The sequence below is a fragment of the Protomyctophum parallelum genome (genome assembly GCF_964188405.1).
Source record: "Protomyctophum parallelum genome assembly, chromosome: 13".
Classification (NCBI taxonomy): domain Eukaryota; kingdom Metazoa; phylum Chordata; class Actinopteri; order Myctophiformes; family Myctophidae; genus Protomyctophum; species Protomyctophum parallelum.
Window position 1 is genome coordinate 31250082 of NC_139708.1, and position 23085 is coordinate 31273166.

General features: G+C 43.6%; 1 protein-coding gene across 4 annotated transcripts; it reads left to right on the plus strand.

Annotated features, from left to right (window-relative positions):
* Window positions 1–6: 6 nt before the first annotated feature.
* tfap4 (transcription factor AP-4 (activating enhancer binding protein 4)) lies at window positions 7–18640 on the plus strand (the record flags this gene model as incomplete). 4 transcript variants are annotated; one of them, XM_083779813.1, is made up of 7 exons in its annotated part: window positions 7–666; window positions 12288–12453; window positions 12906–13004; window positions 13167–13337; window positions 13687–13833; window positions 16679–16846; window positions 18028–18640. In XM_083779813.1, exons 1-7 carry the CDS (start codon window positions 551–553, stop codon window positions 18151–18153), a joined length of 993 nt encoding a protein of 330 aa, XP_083635939.1. In that variant the 5' UTR covers window positions 7–550. The 4 variants fall into 4 exon arrangements, with proteins under 4 accessions (XP_083635939.1, XP_083635941.1, XP_083635940.1 ...); XM_083779814.1 differs by lacking the exon at window positions 7–666 and adding an exon at window positions 8345–8631; XM_083779816.1 differs by lacking the exon at window positions 7–666 and adding an exon at window positions 8345–8572.
* Between the last annotated feature and the right edge of the window lie 4445 nt (window positions 18641–23085).

A 23085-nucleotide genomic window follows, 5' to 3' on the forward strand; every position in this document is an offset into this window, starting at 1 on the left:
GTCAGTTGCCGTGGAATGATGATCTTCATGCCACCAGAAACCGTCAAAAAGTGTAAACACCCAAAATAAAACCTCGTGAGTAGACGAAGACCACCGGTTACGTTGTGCATCAAAAATGAATTGATTTGTTTCTAGATTTAAAAAAAACGCATCGCTTAATGGCAACGCTGGTCAAGTGGGGGGTTTTCTATGGGTGGTCGTCTCCTGGGGGCATAGGAGGGGTGCGCTGGGCAATTCAGACCGGGAGAGATGTCACGAAGGGGGGGTCTCCCCTTCTTTCTTCTTCTTCTTCTTTTCCAGATGCCGACTCCCCGTAGATTCAGAGCGCCGAGCGGGGATGTTGTCCTTTTTAGTTTTCTCGGTGTCTCGCTTCTCTTTTCTCCGCTAGTGTCTCGCCTCGGTGGGCTTTACTGGACTGGAGGAGGCGTTGAGTGTTTGCGGTGGTCTCCCGTCCCCGCGTCCGTCTGAAGAGCAGACAGCAGCGCACCACCCGGAGCCGAGCCAGCCGTGTCTCCGTCTCTCCCAGCCCCAGACTCTGCCAGCTCAGCGCATGCTTGCTGCTCCGCCCCTCCACCACCACCGATGGGCAGTCCTCGGCTCTGACCCAAAAAGTCCACTTCCCTCCCTCCCTCCCCTGTGTCCCTGTCCTCACTGCTCACTCCACAAGTAAGTAAAAACATAATATAAAAACTCCAACTGGCCTGTCCGGACAAAGCGGGACAACATCTCGACTTAGTTTCGAATATCTTAACTAGTCACTGTATCTGACACATTTGCAGTAAAGAATCGGGCTGTCATATTTTATTTTGGATAAAAGTGAGCGTTGTTGTTTTTTTCTCCAGTTTTCTGCCTCATGGCCAGCTGTAGCAGGCCCTGCAGACCCAGTGGTAATTTCTCCTTCCAGAGGGACATAATACCTCGAATTAGGAGTTATAAAGGAGTAATAAAGCGAAGGGCCACACATTGTGCAACTGCAACTCAAATCAATAGATCAATGATGATAAATCATCATTGATCAATAGATTTGAGTTGCATCAGAAGACGCACAAATATAATACACGACTAGTGTATTAGGTATTTGTATACATGTCTTTGAATGTTCTGATGAATTGAAAATGGAGGACCCTGATGTAATGGTTTCATGGTTTTGTCCAGTTTTTGTATTGACTTGTGCTTTCGTTTGAAATGTACCCATTCTACATACTGTGAATCAATCAATGATCGAGCATTATTATAGTGCTAGATACAGGTCAGATGCATGGGCACTTGTATTTAAATTGGCTATTTTGTCCAAAATATCTTGAATACATGGTCATTGCATGCTTAAACATTCAACAATTAAGCCTTTAAGTCTAATAATGATGTAGGCAGGGAAAAAACATTGCAGAAATAAGTAAGAAATAACATACATACAATAGACAAGACATATTTCGAGCTCCAAAAATATACATTTGAAAAAGCAAGGCACCTGTTGTTTACTGTAAGATTAGGCCACATTATAGGCTAAGCCATGTGTTGTGCGTTTTGTTTTATAGGCCTACAGCATTTTAATTGTCTTTTGTGTATTAAATGCCAAAGGTTTTCTTTTATTGCCACACAGTATAGGCTGTTGGAATTAATCCAGTACAGGATGGCTACATAGTGTACCACATGCAGGCACAGGAGACGTACATGCAAATTATTACAATAAGTGTATACAGTTACAGTAGCCTACACAAATCCACATAGCATATACTGTACACAAACAGTGTAGTTTGTGTGTTTATCAACAGTATGGCTTTGGGGGAGTCTGCCCTGTCCTCCTATAATGACCTGCACTGGTGGAAGAACTCAGATCTATACTAAAGTAAAACTACAGAACAGCAATATGAAAATACTCAGTTTTCAAGTAAAACTTTAAGTACAAAAGTATATCTGCAAATTCTGCACATTATTTTCAAATTTTGTCAAAAATCCTTTGGCGTGCTGTGATCTTGCAGACCTGCTATTTTAGTAGTAGTATTTAATAGTAGGGTATAATAATGTATGTATTATAATAATACTCTATCTACACAGTAACTTGTAACTGAAGGTTGACTCTGAAGTATATAGCTACAAGTATTTGCTTCTGAGAAAATTGGACATACGGTACGCAATTAGTAAAGTAAACATATACCTTAAAATGTACTTGAGTATAGTACAGTGCTGAGTAAAGGTATACTTAATACGTTTCTATCCAACACTACCTGCATTGCAGGCCTTATATATAATAATATCTGTAGACTATATTGGTTATGCTTTTAATTTTCATCAAAGACACAGTATGACACTGACAACATGTGTCTAGTCTAATTTTGTGAATATAGTATATAACATTACTGAATTGAGAATTCAAACACACTCAGGATACTACCAGTAAGACGCCCAGAGGGCGAGAAGTGACCTCACCCTAAAGGCTGAAACAACAGCGCTTCTTAATACAGCACAGTTAAGAAGCAGGAGTTAAATCTATTCATCTGGTGTCCGTGAGGTCAGATGTAGAGTTGCTGGCCGGCTTCATATATGCAGATCTAGGTGATGATCCAGTCTTCTCCATGACACGTGCCATATATGGAGCGTGTCTTGCGTGTACAGGGTTTGATGAGGTCAGTTCAAAATGAAATTGAATTCTGTACTGGTCATATATGGAGCGTGTCTTGCGTGTACAGGGTTTGATGAGGTCAGTTCAACATGGAATGAATTTTGTATACTGGTCATATATGGAGCGTGTCTTGAGTGTACAGGGTTTGATGAGGTCAGTTCAACATTAAATGAATTCTGTATACTGGTCATATATGGAGCGTGTCTTGAGTGTACAGGGTTTGATGAGGTCAGTTCAACATGGAATGAATTCTGTATACTGGTCATATATGGAGCGTGTCTTGAGTGTACAGGGTTTGATGAGGTCAGATCAACATATGGACATGAACATTGGCCATGTATGGAGTGTGTCTCACAATGCATAACGGACGCGGCGGACACAGGTTTTCATAGTAAACTGCGACCTGGTCGCCATAAAGCAATAGCGGTAGTCTCCTTTTTGCACCCGTCCTCCAGTCCATACAGTAACCATGTTTCCATCACTGACAGTTCAGTAGCAGCATATATAGCATATATAGTCATCGGGGTTCTGTAATTAATTCCTTCCTTTAAAATAAAGGCTGATTGTAGTCAGACATCAGCTGATGTTTCGATCAGTGGATTTCTTGCACTAGGCTCATTAGTCTATAGGCCCAGAACAGAATTTGCACTGAGGGACATTCAAGGTGGCAAATGCTATCATGTTTTTTTGAAAAGGTCTATATCCCTAGATAACATGATTAACATCAACAGCCTTACAGGCGTATATGCAAAGGCTAAACTTGTGTAATTTAGATAGCATATTATGTAGACAATAGAAATAGCACTCAAGTTACTCATATTCATTGCATAGATATTATACTGATGGATTCTAAGCTTATATACTTATGATCCTTGATGACTATTTCTATGAAGGCCTATTTGAGGTATTCCCATGTGATGTTCTTGTTATACTGTAAATCGCTCTGGATTGCCCTCAAAGGCTTGTTTGAAGAACTGCTGTAAAGAAATGTATCAATGATTGTATTATTATTGTATTATTATCATCATCAATATCCAAACGTGAAGTGTTCTGTCAGAGCTTGAACCAGATAAACACAACTCTAATTTATATGAGGTTAGGTAGATTTTAACGAAGGTTTAGTATGATTTTAATGTAATTTTGTCCAATCTGTATAGTGTATGTTAATGTTAACTTATACAATTGGTGTGGTTGTATTTAGTCTCCCTGCTCTTCTATTTAGACAATTAGCTTGTGTCAAAGTCATGTCTCACCTAGACACAGGATCTGACATGAATTTTCGACTTGGTCAAGATTCAATGTATTCCCTGAGCAAGCAGGCAGGCTCTATTAACTCTGAGCTCAATAGTAAAAACAAATCACACCCGTGTGAACTGAGTGGTGCAACTCCTCCCCCCCACCACCCCCTCTCTCTCTCTCTCTCTCATAAGCAGGCAACACAGCAGCACTATCACTCTCTCTGTTTCTGGCGCCCCCTACTGGTACTAATACGTCATATAGGGTCCACCAAAATCTCCCGGAGGGGGCGTTAACATATGTGTCACGTGGTAGCGGCCGCCATGTTGGCAGGCATTTCTCGTTTGTTTACAGTCAGCGACCTGGCGTTCCTGGCGACAACACAGTGAGCCAACACCAGGATGGAATGAAAAAACGTCGGCCTCGACATACCTTACAAGGACAAGCATTAAATGTAGTCGCATTAGTGGTGGTAGAAGATCGAATCCTCTGTTCAGTCAGTGTGTTCATAGGGGTTGAGACCGTCAATATCCTTGATTTTGTTGAGGTAACGCTCCTTTTCCTCAAAGTTAAGCTCAGTGTTGGGGAGTATTAAGCTACATGTAGCTGAGCTACGTAGCTGAGCTACATTTTGCTGTAGCTTGTGGTATTTTAGCTACATTCATATTTGTGTACCTCGTCAAGTAGCTCAGCTACCTTTTGGGTCATTTTTTGTAGCTTAGCTACTCAAGTTACAAGCTACAATTTTGGGCAATAACATGAAAGAAATATATTAATTTTGACCATTGGTTGCTGTGTTAATTCTTGTACTAGAACCCCCTTTGAAAAATCAAGGACTGTTCCTTTTTCTGATTGCTTTGAGGGCATATCAGCACTTGACAGCTGCCTCTAATTGGCCTCTGATTGGCCCTGGTATCACAGGGTGGGAGGGGTCTCCCAGGGGGGAGCAGGGGTCTCCTAGAGGGGAGGAGGGGTCTCCCAGAGGGGAGCAGGGGGAGGAGGGGTCTCCCAGAGGGGAGCAGGGTGGGGGGGTCTCCCAGAGGGGGAGGAGGGGTCTCCCAGAGGGGAGCAGGGTGGGGGGGTCTCCCAGAGGGGAGCAGGGTGGGGGGGGTCTCCCAGAGGGGAGGAGGGGTCTCCCAGAGGGGAGGAGGGGTCGAGGGGTCTCCCAGAGGGGAGGAGGGGTCTCCCAGAGGGGAGCAGGGTGGGGGGGTCTCCCAGAGGGGAGCAGGGTGGAGGCGTCTCCCAGAGGGGAGCAGGGTGGAGGGGTCTCCCAGAGGGGAGCAGGGTGGGGGGGTCTCCCAGAGGGGAGCAGGGTGGGGGGGGTCTCCCAGAGGGGAGGAGGGGTCTCCCAGAGGGGAGGAGGGGTCTCCCAGAGGGGAGGAGGGGTCTCCCAGAGGGGAGCAGGGTGGGGGGGTCTCCCAGAGGGGAGCAGGGTGGGAGGGGAATCCCAGAGGGGAGCAGGGTGAGGAGGGGAATCCCAGAGGGGAGCAGGGTGGGAGGGGAATCCCAGAGGGGAGCAGGGTGAGGAGGGGAATCCCAGAGGGGAGCAGGGGGAGGAGGGGTCTCCCAGAGGGGAGCAGGGTGGGAGGGGAATCCCAGAGGGGAGCAGGGTGGGGGGGTCTCCCAGAGGGGAGCAGGGTGGGGGGGTCTCCCAGAGGGGAGGGGTCTCCCAGAGGGGAGCAGGGTGGGGGGGTCTCCCAGAGGGGAGCAGGGGGAGGAGGGGTCTCCCAGAGGGGAGCAGGGTGGGGGGGTCTCCCAGAGGGGAGCAGGGGGAGGAGGGGTCTCCCAGAGGGGAGCAGGGTGGGAGGGGAATCCCAGAGGGGAGCAGGGGGAGGAGGGGTCTCCCCGAGGGGAGCAGGGTGGGGGGGTCTCCCAGAGGGGAGGAGGGGTCTCCCAGAGGGGAGGAGGGGTCTCCTGCATGTACATTCAGAATTTAACGCTGAAAAATAAAAAGTAGCTGAGCTACTTTGAGCTACTTTTTCCATGTAGCTGTAGCTTTACAAGCTACATCTCTCCAGGGGTAGCTATGTAGCTTGATCAAGCTACTGCCATGGTGAGCTACTTGTAGCTTTACAAGCTACGCTTTCAAAGTAACTTGCCCAACACTGGTTAAGCTTGTCCTTGTAAGCAAGGTATGTCAAAGGCCGACGTTTTTTCTTTCCATCCTGGTGTTGGCTCACTGTGTTGTCGCCAGGAACGAGCTCGTTGAACTCCCTCTGGTGTTAAAATTAGAACGCACACGGATGGTCGCTGACTGTAAACAAACGAGAAATGCCTGCCAACATGGTGGCCGCTACCACGTGACACATATGTTAACGCCCCCTCCGGGAGATTTTGGTGGACCCTATACTCGTGCTCATGGCCACATAGGTAGTCAATTTCAATTCAATTTTCAATTCAAAGGGCTTTATTGGCATGAGAAAACCTACGTTTACATTGCCAAAGCAGAAAGAACAATACAACAATACAGCAATACAATCAAAACGAAAATTATGTACATTTGAAGGTCAGAATGTTCAATAGATCAAATTCTATGTACCAAGGTCACTCGATGCAGGTATAGTGCAGGAATATACACAATGATTAGTCTTTAGGGTGGTTGTGTTCCATTTGACAGAAGTCACATAGGCACGGACATTGCTGGTTGTAGGAGTGGTTGCACCACTGCCAGGACTTCAAATTCAGGGTAGAAAAGGAAAGTTACATAGTGCAGCTTTAATTATTCAGTTGTCATATTAGTCATAGAATTAGTCTGAAAATAAAAATTAATTATTGTGTCGCTGCCTATAATTACTGAAAATGCCTTTGAAATTACATCAAACCAATATAGGCTACTTCGTATTCAGCGTCATAGCTTTTAACATAACATTAGGTTAGGGGAAATATCAATCAGTGTCCATATACTTTTAGGATAACATGTGCATTTCACAGTGCTGCCACTAGAGGGTATGGAACAGACTCATACAGCCGATTCCAATGTAGGGAATGGGATCCACCTCGTGGGCATTCTGATTTCTGATTCTGAATCTGAACCTCCAAGGCTCCAAACATGAGGTCATTAATTCTCTCTCTCTCTCTCTCTCTCTGTGTGTGTGTGTGTGTGTGTGTGTGTGTGTGTGTGTGTGTGTGTGTGTGTGTGTGTGTGTGTGTGTGTGTGTGTGTGTGTGTGTGTGTGTGTGTGTGTGTGTGTGTGTGTGTGTGTGTGTGTGTGTGTGATAAATTTATATGAATCTGGATAAGATCATTTATTTATGTGGGATGTTATTGTTACATTATCTACTGTGTGACAGACAGTTTGTATCCTACAGCTTTGAAGTTTGAACTTGAAGTCGAGAAAAGAGGAACAAAGTGTAACAATGTCGTTACAATGTAACAGCTGATCATATGCAGCAGCTGTGTTGGGTTCCTCCTGCACACGTTTCTTCCGGGTACAAAAACACTGCTCCCATTTTGTGTCTGTCTGTCTGTGTCTGCGTGCTGCACAGTGCGCGCACACACACACACACACACACGCACACACGCACACACGCACACGCACACGCACACTCACACAAGGCAGAAGAGAAGTGGCTGGCGATTAGGTAACACATTTCTCCTCCTCCTCCTCCGCTGAGTCTGCCGCTCCTACAGTCCAGCCTAGCATTACTCTTGCACCCAAAATGGTGAACATGTTCAGCTGTTTTGTGCTGTCCTCCGATCTCCCCTCATAATAACCAACCCCTCCCTGGGCTGCCTGTCGCTGTTTTGTAAAAGCCTGCCAATCCGTCAGCTGATCTCCCTTGTCCCTCTCTCGGTATATCGCAACGGCGGAGGCGAGTAAACGCCCCATACACAAGCCTCATCATTAATGATTAGTACACCAGTTGTAGAGTCTACGACGGTGTCGTTTTCCAAAAATAAAAAGATTTACAAGCTGACGAGTGGCAATATCCTCGATGCGTTGTTGTAAATCTGTTATTTTTGGCAAGCGACTAGCGACAACCCCCTTTTTAATACGCCCCATTCACTCCCACACTTGTATATCATTCATCAAGATCAGAAAGCTTCAATGGAAAAGGAAAAAAATGTCTCCATGCAAAAAATTAAAAGCATTTAACAATAGCCTTCACACGTGCACTATTATTTGTTAGCAATTGTAATTATACCCGGCTAACAGTGTTATTAACCCGTTGTGCGTTGAAGTTAAATAGTCCTTTGTTTACATGCATTCGGTCCATGGCTGGCTGTACGGCGGAAGGAGGGAGGTTTTTTGGTGGTAGTGCTGTGTGATTCCTACCAGCTGTTTCCCGCCTTGAAAAGCCACCCGATCAGCTGCAAATACACACACATGCACGTACATACGCGCACACGCGCGCGCGCACACCCACACAAACACTCAGAGGGAGGGGGGTGAGGGAGAGAGAGTGAGGAAGGGAGAGAGGGAGGGGGAGAAAGAGAGAGAGAGAGAGAGGGGAGGAGAGGTAGAGCGCCACACACAACGAGGGAACCCCATCAGCTGGAAGTCGAGTAACATTACAACTCTAAGCAGCCAGCTACCACTACACCAGGATTTATACATGCTTCTGTCGTGAGGAATCAATACGCACCGGGATCAAGGGATTTAATTTAAAAAATATATATATATTTTTTAATTTTTTTTTATTCCACCACAAGAACCTGGGGACCAAAACTGGATAGGAGGCAAGCATGGAGTATTTCATGGTACCAGCTCAGAAGGTGCCCTCCTTGCAACATTTTAGGAAAACGGAGAAAGAAGTGATTGGTGGCCTTTGTAGGTGTGTATCAACTCCTCTGTAATATTAATATTATTATTATTAATAATAATAATTATAGTAGTGCATCACTGGATCGCGCTAGTGTGTGTTTGTGAGGACGCGCACATAAGCGACGGCGGCGGCGAGGCAACATGCTTGATCTGATCTGTTATTGTTGTACACGATTACACACTCGCTCACTCTCTCCCTCTCTCTCTCGAAGAGCGGGACCTCAAAATGCCCACGGTAGACCCCAGATATTTACTGCATTTAGCCGAGGGGGGCCTCGCTGCGCTGGATACATGATCACCTTGTAACTTGGTCACATTTCACTGCGAAATCGATACATTTAGAAGCGAACAAACATTAACCACGTGGTTCCATACACACACCACGCTGCTGCAACTCTGCTGCGAGAAGGAGAGAGAGAGAGAGTTGCATGATCCCCGGTGGATTATTCATTATTATTATCCCCGTGGTGGTTCGCACACGCACTGTCATTTGCATAAGAATAGGAAAGGTGGCATTAATGCGTTATTCAGGCGCTGTGCATCGGTTTAATTTAGCATAACACCGCAGGGGGTTTGGTTGGGTTGGTAGTCTGGAAGTTATTGTGGGCAGTGCGGCCATGCTTGTGGCTTGTGCTAAAAAGTGATGAGGGGGGCTGGCGTTGCTCTCCTGTTTATAGCACGGTGGCTTTCGTTTACTTTCAAGGAAAATGCGCACTCGGGTGTCCAAAAAAGACGACACTCGACGGGCTTGCAATTTTACTGGTGATTGTTCGCCATTTCGGCGCGTTATTGGGTCATTTCCACTGCGTCTTTTCTGTACCATGCTGCCGCATGGACATACGGGCAGAGGGGGAAGCGAAGTCGCATTGTTGTAATGGCGGAGGAGACCATAAGTGGGTTTTTTGCGATTGTTGGTGTTGGCTTCTGTAGTAATGTGGCATTGGTTGGAACCGTTTAAAAACCATTTACTATGTTTTGTGCTTTTCGTCGGATGTTTCGCAATCGTCAGATGCATTAATATGCTGTTATTAATAAGGGGGTGTGTATGTCGTGGAAGGCCCGTCAATGCGTCTGCAACCTTTTTTTCCGAGGGGGAGGCGGAGGAATCTGTTGCTGCCTGGTGGCGGAGTGCTGGGAATTGTAGTCCTCACTCCAGGAATGCCTGGCTGCACCAGACCTCAGTCATAATCTAAAACAACTAATACGTTTTCATTTATATTTCAATATAATTAATTCTTTATTAATAATATTTATATTAATTATTATTGTGTTACTGTAGGCTACTACAAAAGTTTCACACCTCTGCCTGCATGATGGACAGATATAGTCCATATGTCCCATACAATTTAGGCATTTAGCAGACGCTCTTAATCCAGAAATCCAGAAAGTAACAGTGGAATATCTATATAATGAAACTATACATATACTACTATGATATACATATGTACTATGGCGTGCTATGACTATATACCATGCAATTATAGTGCTGTCTACATAACATGCTATAAGTCTGTATCAAATGCTATCTAAGTCTACGGAAATGCTATCTAAGGGGGTAGGGTAAGTGCTATGGGCCATGATGGAGTCGGAAAAGGTGGGTATTCAGACTACGGCGGAAGATTGGGAGTGATGCTGCAGTTCTGACTGCAATGGGAAGTGCATTCCACAGTTTTGGAGCCAGAAGGGAGAAGAGTTTGGGACGTGTGGAGCGTTGACCCGGCGTTTTTAGTGAGGGTACTTCCAGCTTCCCTGCGTTGGCTGATCTGAGTGCGCGGGAGGGTACAATGTACATTTATGTATAGTATACATAAATGTATGTATCACATAATCATTTTTTTGTCATCACTAAATCAAGACAGACATTAGTGACAGCCTTGTTAAATCAAACAGCAACCCAATATTTAAATTGAGCCAATACCTACATGTGGTCATTATAGCCCATCTGCTATTCATGTGCGCATTGTGGGGGCATGCCCTAGGCCTAGGCTAGGTTGAAAGATACAATTAAGATGAAACTTTATTATCTGTTCTTAGAAAATGTTGTCTTTGGTCATGCTCTAACATCAACAATATAAAGGAAAAACTGTTGTCATGCACACAATTTAATTTAATAACCGGGTTTTTAGACAGCTGGTGGATGGAAAAAAAGCTCCACTTCCGCGGACGACTTGCGCAACGGCCAGATTCCCGGAAACGCTCTTCTCTGCGGCAGTCGTCCGCGGAGGTGGAGGTGGAGCTTCTTTTCCATCCACCAGATGTCTAAAAACTCGGAAAAGAAGTTGCGGACAGCTTCTTCTGTCCACAGCGCAAAACAGTTTGGATGTTTGAATCAATGGGCTACTGCAGTGGCTCTCAAACCTTATCATGTCAAGGTTGTATGTTTCTAGGGGTGCCAGGGATATATATATATATATATATACCGGTATGTATATATATATAAAATATTTACCCCGTACCCCACTTTGAGAACCCTCACCGATTGAGGGCTACTGCAACGTGGGAGTCCTACTCTCATGTCTCCCTGCACAAATATTTGCATTGAAACAGCTGATAAGAACCTTGCTAGAAAAGTTCCATTGATACTGAGGATGTTAGGAAGGTCACCACTCACCAGATTGTTCTTCTCAAATTGTTAGACCTGGAAAGAGAAAAGCCCCAGTTCAGTTCTGCAGCTTGAGCATTACCAGGCCTGCTGTTTATGAGCGGGTTTCTTTAGCTCAAGTCAAGAGAATGCCTGTTTCACTCATACTTGTACGTATGGAATGTTACCATGTGTACTGTATTTATGCATATCATTTATACAATGTTGGAACATTGCCTTTGTGAATGTGTTGCTTAAGACACAGAGAATTAGAGCAAATATTTCATTATATCTTAATAATACACACACCCATAACGTTGAACTTGTCCTGGAATTATTTACATTGACCTTGAATTATTTCCATCCAAATGGGAGTAACATGATATTACGTTATCACGTTATTTCTTGTCCCTTTAAATGATGTCTCAACTAATAAAGTACAGCAAAATTAGCTGTTCAAGTTGTAAGCAAGGATACGTTTTGAAAAATATCCTGTTCATTGTTGATATAAGTATTGTGGGTGTGTAGTGTAATGACAATCTTTATAATCACTACTTTGGGTGTCAGGGCAGTCTTAAACCTCTTTTTATTTTATTTAGGGTGACATGGTTAACACAAACAGCTACTGGTATTAACATATTTACTGCGTTATAAATCAAAGCTAACTCCCGTTCCCTGCCAGTGTTTACACTAACCTTTGAAGAATCACGGCGTCACAATTGTAACTGAAAATCCACCTGAAAATAGTCCCATCGTTTGTGTTTGAATCGGGGAATGCACCACCGCGATGCAGAACATAACAAGGAACAGATCAACCAGGAAGCGGCCATGCATTGACCCTCGGTTTCCAAGAAGCCTTAGAATTCGAGCGTCAGTGTTCTTTTTTCGTTCAGTTGATCCAAACGTGTGACGTGTCATGGAAGTTATAAAAAGAAACGGAGAATTAAACATATAAAACAAAGTGTGTTCCGCAGGAAAGACAATGGGGGAAAAAGTCGGGTTTAGCATGTTCCGCAGTCAAACTGTTAAGCCACCTTGGTGCATTTTTAGCCACATGCTTGACTGCTGGCTCTCCCCATCTCCAGCCTGGCCAACATTCCCCTGACTCCAGAAACAGCCCGAGACCAGGAGAGACGGATTCGGCGTGAGATTGCCAACAGTAATGAGCGGCGGCGCATGCAGAGCATCAACTCTGGATTCCAGTCACTCAAGACCCTCATCCCCCACAGCGACGGAGAGAAGCTCAGCAAGGTGCGTCACTGGTGGCCCTTTGACTAGGAATTTAACTTGTTTTCTATCACCCCTTCTGTCTGCCTGTTTGTCTGTCTGTCTGTACAGATTGTACAGTTTGTTTTCCTAGTGTGTTGTGCATGTGGAGAACGTGATGCGGCGCCTTGGGTGTATGTGGTGTGTTGGAGTTGTTGCTACAGTTATGCCCTTTTACTGTAAAATCCTGTTGAAGATGTATTTTACATTTTTGATGTGTTTTTAAAGAAAAAAAGTTACCGAAGATAGTAAGGAGGATGGTTCTGTATACAGTGGGGACGTCATGTTTTGTATTGTCTTGGGTGATACGTTTTTCTGTGCTGTGTGTTGTTTTGTTGTGGGTGTTGAACAGAATGTGAGGATGAATATCCTTCGGGACATTAAAGATTATTATTATCATCATCATCATCGTAACTCATGCCTCCTTTTCACTCCAGGCTGCCATCCTGCAGCAGACAGCGGAGTATATCTTCACTCTGGAACAGGAGAAAACACGACTACTGCAGCAGAACAATCAACTCAAACGCTTCATCCAGGTAATAGACAACAGCAAGATATTTAGGACGGACAAAATGTGTCCCTTGAGTATTTCAATGTGCGTCTCAACAAACAAGTAGGCAGTTAGCCGTCCAAATTGGTTTAGCCTACGCTTAAAGTCTGTTTGTCCTTCTGTCCTTCTCTCCCTCTACTCCCTGTAGGAGTTCAGTGGCTCCTCTCCAAAGAGGAGGCGTGCGGAGGAGAAGGATGAAGGCATTGGCTCACCAGACATCCTGGAGGAGGAGAAGACAGACGATATGCGGAGGGAGATGATCGATTTGAGACAGCAGTTGGAGAAAGAGCGCTCGGTCAGGATGATGCTAGAAGAGCAGGTGGGACACACACAAAGCATTCGTTATGGTTCCGTACTCGTACATCGTTGTTGTCGGGTGGAAACCTTGTATGTCCAAAAAACATTCCTTTTTATTATTTAAAAAGGTTAATCGTGAAAATAGTTTGTTACACTCTTATGATGAAGTAGTAAGGCATCAATTTACAGCAAAAAAATATAAAAAGTTGACATGCATAATAGACATGCATAATAGACAGTCCAAGTGTGCAGGTTTTCTCGCGGTTTTCAATCGAAGCGCGTATCACTGCTTGCACACACACACAAAACTCGTAGAGGACGAGGTTATAAACACTGAGCTCTGTCTCCTGCTGGGTACGTATACCTACCAGATGCGTTCACTGGATGAGCAGCTGTACCCAGAGAGGCTGAAGGTGATTGCCCAGCAGGTCCAGGATCAGCAGGTTCAGACGCAGAGCCTCATCCATCTGCATGAGCAGCAGCTGGAGAGAGACCTGGCCCCAGCCTGCAGCCCACAGGTCAGACTGGGGAGGGAACCAACCCCTCTGATACCTGCATGAACCCTGTTCTTAGGGCCTTTAAAAATACTAGTTGCCATATCTTGCGCAACCCCCGTACCCCCTTATCCCTAAACCTATTTTCCATTTTAAAATAGTTCAAATAGCTGATCTAAAAGATGTAGATCTGCTAGTTGAACTATTTTAAAATGGTTTTCAAGAGTGAATAAAATATGGCAAAGATGTTTAGGGATAATGGATAAGGCGTGCCCAAGGTAGGGCTGTGGGATTTCCCCCCAAACACACGGCATACATACATACATATATTATTTTCCCTCTCGATTGCCAGTCTGGCAGATGATCAGAGATCGGCGATCAGACTGTTATGACTCGGGGAATCTAAATTCAAGAATCTACGTCCACTACTTTGAAAAAACGAATCATATCACAATCCCAATATGAAGGACAGCCCTATTGTTCTGCAATGCAGATGTTACCAGACATACTAGGCAGTAGGCAGAGATCTCTGATCATCTGGCTGCATGAGGTGACCTGATTGTCAGCAATGTTAAGAAGCCAATATTCTGTTGCATTCAATTCTGTCTTTGAGGACTTATTGGTGTATTTTTCCACTGTATTGTATTTTCTGTTTCATTATAGCATGTAACACAGTACAGGTCTTGTGATTAACATAGTGTTATATTTCTGTTGTCTGATGACTGCACAAAATATAACAGGCATCTTGTTATACTGAATACAAAATAAGTAATCGCAGACAGAATTGGAGGTGACAGAATGTTGGCTACTGGCAATGGAGAGAAACAAGCTTATTATGCTACTAATTCAATGCAGAAGTATGTCACCCACATTGATGGAAAAAGGAAAAATTGCAAATATGTATATGTTGCTGTAATTTGGTTGCTGCAAAAAAGTCATCCAAAACCCACAGATAGCTCACAATGTGTAGATGTTAGAAAAACAAAAACTGAAAGTGTACACTTATGTTGTACTGAAGGTTGTACCTTCAGTTGAATTTCAGCGTTTCTCTGAAAATGCATTAAACACAGCGTTGTGTAGATGTGCCAGGTACTAAACTATGATTAGCCTCAGTACCAGGCTTTCCTTTTCGTCGGCGCAAAAAAGCCTGGAGGAACGCATTGGCCGCTCTGGCCTAGAAGTGGGAGTCAACCCTTCTGGGTGGGCGTCGCTCCAAATGATATGACGTAGCGCTGCACTGGGGGGGAGAGGAGTGACTGACAGATCGGTGAGATCCAATCAGGGCGTGACTAGAGTTATTTGGAGAGCTTTTAAGGTGATCTACTGGCACTCTTATTTTTATTCTACTTGTCCTTGTTTTATCCAGCAGCCGTCACAATTATTTTTGGATGTGCGCGCACCTCTTGGACTAGAATAGATAATGAAACCTTATTACGTATTTTTTAAAACACTGACTGTGTAAATAATATAATAATGTATTTGATTCATAATGCACTTTACATTTGTGAAAATCTCAAGTGCTACAATAGGCAATTGCATAAAAGAAGAATCATCACACCGCTAAAAAGATCTATAAGAAACTGAAACAAAACATTTAAAACATGTAGGCATAAAGCCTTTACGTAAAACCAGTATATCTAAAGAAAATGCGCTGTTAAAAAGCTTGGTCTTTAGTCCTCTCTTAAAAGAGTCAACCAGCTGTGGTACTCTCAGGTGGCCAGGTTTTTCAGGTTTATATTCACACGATGCTTACTGTGAATAATCGGGATCCAGTGACCATTCAGTCTACGTTATAGGTTAATTAAAGATTGCAAAATAACCCTACTAGCCTCAAAGTGCAATCTAGAATTGGAATACTTCATTCACTAAAGTGTGGCACATCTCTAGACGGGAATAGATGTCTTTGTTTCAGGTTTTAAGCTCTAAACAGCCGAAGACACTTTTATGGTTTAGTCAATAAGCAGCTCCCAGATCTCTTTACACTCTGACAGACAGCCAGTGAATCCCATTTCAGCAGGCGTCTTACTGAAGGTGATGCCAAATCAATTGGCCACGGCCCACAGTGTCAGCCTCACAGTGGCTAATGAACAGAGCTGCACTGCTGCCAGATTCCTAGGTCCAATGAAGAGTCCTAGACCTAGACCAGTGCTTCTCAACATTTTCATGCCTCGACCCTCCCCAAAAAGAAACATATTTGAACTGTAAGACCGCCCACCCCGATAAGCACATGGAATTGTAGGAGTTTAGGCATTCAACTTTCAGATGTTCCACAGATAAATATTGAGAAAATAGACTATCTACAAGCTCACAAGCCATTATCTTTTGCAGTTGCCAGAGGGCGCCAGAGCTCCCAACAATCACATCATGAATGTGTTCAGTGGAAGAGCATGAGCATGATGCAGCTGTGCTAGGCCTGTCACAATTAATACACATTGCATAATCACAATTACTTGAGATAATCGCAATTATTTTTGCATAACCGTCAATTGTTTCCATGTTGAAAAATGTCCATACAATGTCCATACATATTACATTTTTCAAAGATAGCGGAAATAGCAGATCTACAAGTTTACAACACGTCACTTGTAGATCAGCTTGTAGATCAGCTGTTTTGGAAAGTTTTTGAAAAGAGAAAAATATAAAAAAGAATGCTTAAATGTGATTTCTTTGTATATTTTTATTTCTAAGTTATGTGTCATATCTGCCCCGTGCAGTTTGTGATTACGAAGCCTAATTATTTGTGTGGTGGTCATCTTAAATGTGTAACGGTGACGTCCAGCCCTAACCTGTGCTCTGCCTGTGCCCCTCCTCCAGGCTGTGGCCCCTGACACTAACCCTAACCTGTGCTCTGCCTGTGCCCCTCCTCCAGGCTGTGGCCCCTGACACTCCCCCCGCCCCGACCCACCACGCCACGGTCATCGTCCCCGCACCCCCCCAACCCCCCCAGCCTCATCACGTCACCGTGGTAACCATGGGTCCAGCCTCGGTCATCAACGCGGTGTCCACATCCAGACACAACCTGGACACCATCGTTCAGGTGAGACCCCGGCGCTCAGTGGTGGAACGTAACTACGTACATTTACTCACGTACTGTGTTTGAGTACAGTTTTGAGGTATTTTGACTTTACTTTTGACGTAATTAACGCCAAAGTCCAGCACTCCGTTGAAGTAATTAACGTAATGGAAAAATAAATATATATATTTTTTTGGCATTCAAAAATGTGGCAGTCCAACGGTTAAAGGACCACTTCACCACTTTGCAACGTACCTTCATATAAGTGATTGTCACTAATGTTCATGATAAAATGCCACCATTTTATTCCTACTCGGCCTATGTCTCATAGGAGGGTAGTTCAGAAACCCGTCCACCAGTGACATCATCGATGGGGAATCTAAGCTAATAGAAACTGCAGGCTTTCTATTCCTGAAGAGTTGCAATACAATAATGAATTAGGTTCACAAACCTAAATATATATATTGTTAAATCTTGTTTTAAAAAGAAAATGTCACTGGTGGACGGGTTGCTGAACTACCCACAGCCCTCCTATGAGACAGACTGAGTAGAAACAAATTGTGGTATTTTATCAACATTAGTGAGGACCAATTATATGAAGATAAGTTGAAAAGTGGTGAAGTGATCCTTTAAGTATTTCTAATTTTCACTACTATTACTTCTACTCCACTACATCTCGGAATTCTTTTTTTAAGTTTATTGAAAGTTTTCTGGCACAGGATGCAATTCTCTACGCCAGACTCAACACGATATAAATATTTATTTATGTTTTTTGCAACATTCGCATTCACTCATAATTTCGTATTTTACATTACAATTTAAAAATCCCTTTGTTTACGTCTTGCAAGCCAGCCCTATAGTTGTACAAAAAATATTTTGTTGACCAAAATTTGTCAAGTCACAGCAGTACAGCCATTATCGTCTCTGAACACAAGAGGGCGCCGTCCTTGATCATGTCCCAAACATCTCTTATGTGCTTCCCTTCATCTGCAGTGGTGGAAAGTAACTTACTTAAGTACTGTACTTAAATACAATTTTGAGATAATTGTACTTTACTTGAGTATTTCCAAATCAACAAAATGGACCCTTTAGGGTCCATTTGGTTCCATTTGTACACTCTGAGTTAAATTAATAGTGATTTGGGGGTCCTTCACATGAAAATAGTTTGAGAACCACTGTTTTACACCACTGTTCATCTGTTCCAGGCAATCCAACACATCGAGGGCAACCAGGGCAAGGGTGCCGAGGACGAGCAGCGGCGGGCGGTGATCGTCACCCCGGGGCGTGTCCTCCCTGACACGGACACCTCAAACAGCGACGAGCTGCCCTGAGCTCTTTTCCTCTTTCCTTCGCTTCGTATGTCCCTACTAGCACCAGACACACACACGTACAGAAAGACACTGCCCCAAGCAGGCAGGGCCATGGGAGGCACACAACCCTTTGTCATATGGACATAATTAGTTTAGTTTCTTTTACACAGTCATACCGTGGTTAAGAGAATACACACAGTCTCTCTCTCTCTCTCTCTTTTCGGCTTTCCCAATCAGCTGCTCACTCGTCTACAAGAAGTTGTTTGACTGACTCATTCTTAAAATGTTGAACTCCAACCCTTCCCGTTCTGGGTGCAGTCGCATTGGACGAAGCTTGCTATAGTTTCTCTCATCAACAAGCAGGGCAGCTCTCCTTCAACGATACGTGAGGGACACTCACGGAACAGGAGGGGAACCTGGGTGAAGAGCCCAGCGGCCCGGCCTCTTGTACTGCCCCACACCCCAGTGGAGCTCACGTTGGTCCCCCACACCCCAGTGGACCTCACGTTGGTCCCCTCCATACCACCATCCAAACTCGTTGGAGAGGCCCACGAGACTTCGAGTCTCCGTTTTAGTTCCACTCGGTTCCTACGTTTTGGCTTCTAAACGACAGAAAACATTTGTTTTCTATTACTTTAATTGAGTATGAAGTCTACTTTTATGTTTTATGTTAACTTTACGTTCCTCTGGGGGCTCTCCCAGCCTGCAAGTTATAAGTGATTGTATGAAACACAAAAAGCGCCACACTGACAGGAATTTTAAAAGCCGTTTTTTCATGGATGACTGGTGCTGCTGAAGCCAAGCTTTGCTATGTAGAGAATCGAGAGTGCACTTACGGTCCCCCCTCCCCACCCCCTTTCTCTGTCTCCTCTTGCTCTTTCTTTACCTTTTTTCTTTTTTACTGGGCTGGGTTCCCAGTATTCATGCTGATGTGTTTGGCATGCTGACCCTCTTGTTCGTGGCCTGACAGAAAATCTATAATCGCTGCTTCATTTCTTGTCCCACCCCCTTGATAGTTTATAAGCTACTCTATGGGTATTCCTGAGTGATCCCGCTGGGGAGATGGGATGTGTGTGTGTGTGTGTGTGTGTGTGTGTGTGTGTGTGTGTGTGTGTGTGTGTGTGTGTTTTCGTCTTTCTGTTCCTTTCGTTTCATATCGGCAAGGCTTAAAGTGGTGCCTCCAGACTCTGGCAGTCTGCCCGCGGTGCCGTTCTAAACCTTGACACTGACACGCGTAACTGCATGTGTGCCCGACGCTCACACAACCCGATAGGGTCAGACTGACTGACGCCCCCAATCATTTGTTTGCATAATCGAAAGGGCTAGTTTTATTCAGCCCTTGTAATAATAGTAGTATCTCGTTCCTGATACGATGCAACGCTTTGTGAGCTTGTAGGAAATACAAGGAAATATTTGAAATCTATGACATTTTTGAAAAGATTAAAAAAAATTCACCTATAATGGCCAAAATAGGAACGCCAGGGTTAATAGTTAATTGCAACATACATTTGAATATGCTTCTAAATTGAAGAACATCTCGGAATGCCCAATGACATTTTTGAGTGTTGCATGGTGGGGGTGACTGGTTTTTCCACACCGTGCACACACACGCTCTATGCATTTCCTTAAGTACGTACGTGTCCTCTTGTGCGCTCTTTTTTTGTTGTTGCAACAAGTATTGCAATAGAACACCATGCAATTTACCGTACATGTTTCTGCATTGTCTTTGCTAAATGTGTCCCCTCGTTGAAATGGTGCAAAATTGTCACAAATAATGAAGAGTGATCTAGAGAGGCAGCGGCTTGCCTTATTAACAGCCTGTAGGTGCAGGAAGCCTTAACTCAGCCCTGGGGTCTCAGTGGAAGATAAACAGTACACCAACACTTGATCTAGATTCTAGGCCTTATTGATGGGCATTTGAAACCCCTCTTAACCGACCCAGGCAAAAAAATGTGTTCTCTTGAGGTATATTATAATTTTTTTACCCGAGAGCCTCAACAATGGACAGATCGTTCACTCATCATCTACTTTTATTTCATTTTTATTTGTCATTTAAATAATATTGATTACATTTGACCTCCACCCACTCAAAAATGTGTTTATGTTTTTTTGGGGGGGAGGGGGTACGTTATAACTACATGGACTTTGTTAAAGCACATACGATTATTTTCAGTAGAACTGCGACATAATTTGTATAGCTAGCTACTGTCATCATCTCATGCAAAAATGGAAACAACTTGTCAAAAAGCATCTGAAATGGACTTTATATGGCAGTCTAAAGGTTTCCTTGCATGGATGGACATGTGTTTCGTGTGTACGTATTTACGTAATATTGAACAGTTGTCTAAATCAATTCAGCTCAAAAATGATGTGACAATTCATGATTCATGAACACCCAAGTTTTGACAGCTTGTGTGTCATCTTTATTGACAAAACATCTGCATAAACGCATGTAAACAGGCGTGCCGAAAATAGCAGATGCAAGCTTGTATGATGGGCTATTTCCGGAGCCCCCGGTTTGCCCAGTTCACACGAGCTCTCGAACACTAGTTGTGGATGGAAATTCCACAATGAAATGTAGACATTCCAGAGAAATTATCCATCTATTGTCTTTGTTTTTTTCCTTCTTCATGATAAATACTTCTCAGCAATCAAGCGGTTATGTTTGGCACGACACTGCCAAACAACGGTATACTTTTTTTCTTTCTTTATCTTATGACTTTGTCGTAATTGTTGTAATTTGCGCTTGTCCTGTATGCATTGATGGAACCTGAACTGCTGGACAGATACTGTGTTCAGTGGAACACAACACTTATCTATCATGATATGTTTTGCTGCATTTACCCTTTAAAGACTTGGATGTCACCTAAACGAAACTGAGTGACTCGTCTGACAAATGGAATCTATCAGAGACCCCCCCCCCCCCCCAGTTCCTTGTCAATGAAATGTTTGCGTGCTTTCCCTCCTTGTTCCTTTCTTTTTTTGCTTTTGTGTAGAACGGTTTCTATATCCTCTTGAGTGCCAGTATCAGAACTTTTCCTCCATTGAAGCCAAGCACTGTTCTAGGTCCATTTCCACTCTGTTCTCAGCCCAGCGCGCGGCACAAGTTTTAAAAGTGGACACATATCAGATTGTCAGACTCGGGACGAGGGGGAGGGTTGCGGGGGTCATCAATATAACGGAGGTGAAGATCACAAAGCACTTATGCTGAATTTATACCCAGTCGTGCGTCTGCGCCACTCGCCGGGAATAGCCGATGCGCAAGCTCGCATATTGGCTATTCCCGGCGTGTGCGCCGCCATCGTACGCCGACGTATAAATAAGGCCTTTACTGTACAATAACGAACGGGAGGCCCTCCTCCTTGGCTGAAGCTCTTGAATTGTGAGATAAAACCGCACAGCTGTGTATCCCCCCTCTCCTATTGTCGGTCCCTCTTACACATTGTTATGTCAGCTCTCTTTTCTTATTATTCTTTACTCTCCTGGTGTCGTCAGCTGTTCTTGTTCTGTGTTCTCTAATTTTATCTCTAAAAATCTAATCTCTAAAAAAATTCTGTCGTTTTTTAATGTTTAATACTTTGTACCCCTCTATTTTTGTTGTCCTTAGCGTCATGTGCACGCTGTCATCAAGAAGCTATTTTGTTTTTGTTTTGTTTTTATTTCAAGGAGCAAAACTCTTTGGGGGGATAAAGAGGCTTGTGCCTTTTGTAAAGAGAGAATAATAAAGTTTGTACTTTGTTTTTTACACATTGGGTGTCATTTTGTTGATGTGTAATGGGAGTTTTGATATTATTTGTTAAAATGAGTGTTAACTAGCTCTATATAATATTCCAATAGCAATCATTGCTAGAGTGTTTGATTACAGGGGCTCTGTTCTCTCGTTAGTAATCAGAAAATAACTTTTCAGTTTGGGATACCAAATGTATAAAGTGTCTTGAGACAACTTTCTGTGATAGGCACTATAATAAAATTGAATTTATTTGGGTTCATCCCTTCAGGAGATTGAATTTATGCATGTCACAGGAAATCAATTTAAATTGGAACAAAAAACGCTCCCAATTGGATGAAATTTGGTATCCCAACCTGAAAATGTATTTTCTGCTTACTAAAGTGCTAGAGAGATGGAGAGACCCTTGTTGCTGAACACTATAACAATGATTACAATTGGAATACCATACACTCGAACAGAGCTTTAACCTTTACTTAAAAACTTAATATTAGTGATATTCTTTTATCACAAGAACATATCTCTTGAAGTTCCAAACCTAGAGAGCTTGAGCCTTGTCCCCTGGTGCTAATGATAACGTGATCAGGACAATTCATCTGTTCTTCTCTACCTCAGGCTGGGTGTCACTCGCAAGTGGTCCAGTTGCTGCACAAGTGTCTCTTTGTGATTGGTGTATCGGAGGTGAAAGCCCCACCACCCACACGCCCTGACTGGCTCAGCGCTAAATTGGGATTGCCAGCCATTTGTGTGACAGTGTTGGAATCTACACCAGAGAGAGACAGTAGGTGGCATCTCGTTTTGCCTCTTGTTCACACACTTGGAGAGTGTCACTCAAAATGTCCTTCTGGAGAACAGGATTGATACATAGTATTTATATATATTGACATTTTATTTCCTTTAGAGGATAGCCCCTTGAGATGTATCATCTCGTTTTAGAGGGGGTCCTCGGCACAACACAATGAATACAGTACATAGACAAAAACAATACATTAAACATGTCGACACATCGTAGAACAATACACATACAAAACATAGATGCTCTCCAAACCACTCAAACACTACATCAAGACCAGAAGCAACTGCACTGAAACACCTAACAAAATACTAATCGTGATAATAATGAAAATAATAAAAATAAAGATAAAGCTAAAAAGAATAATCAAGCATTAAAGTACACACCTCTCTCCAAAAATCAAAAACAAGTACAAATGGGTTTCAGGTCTACC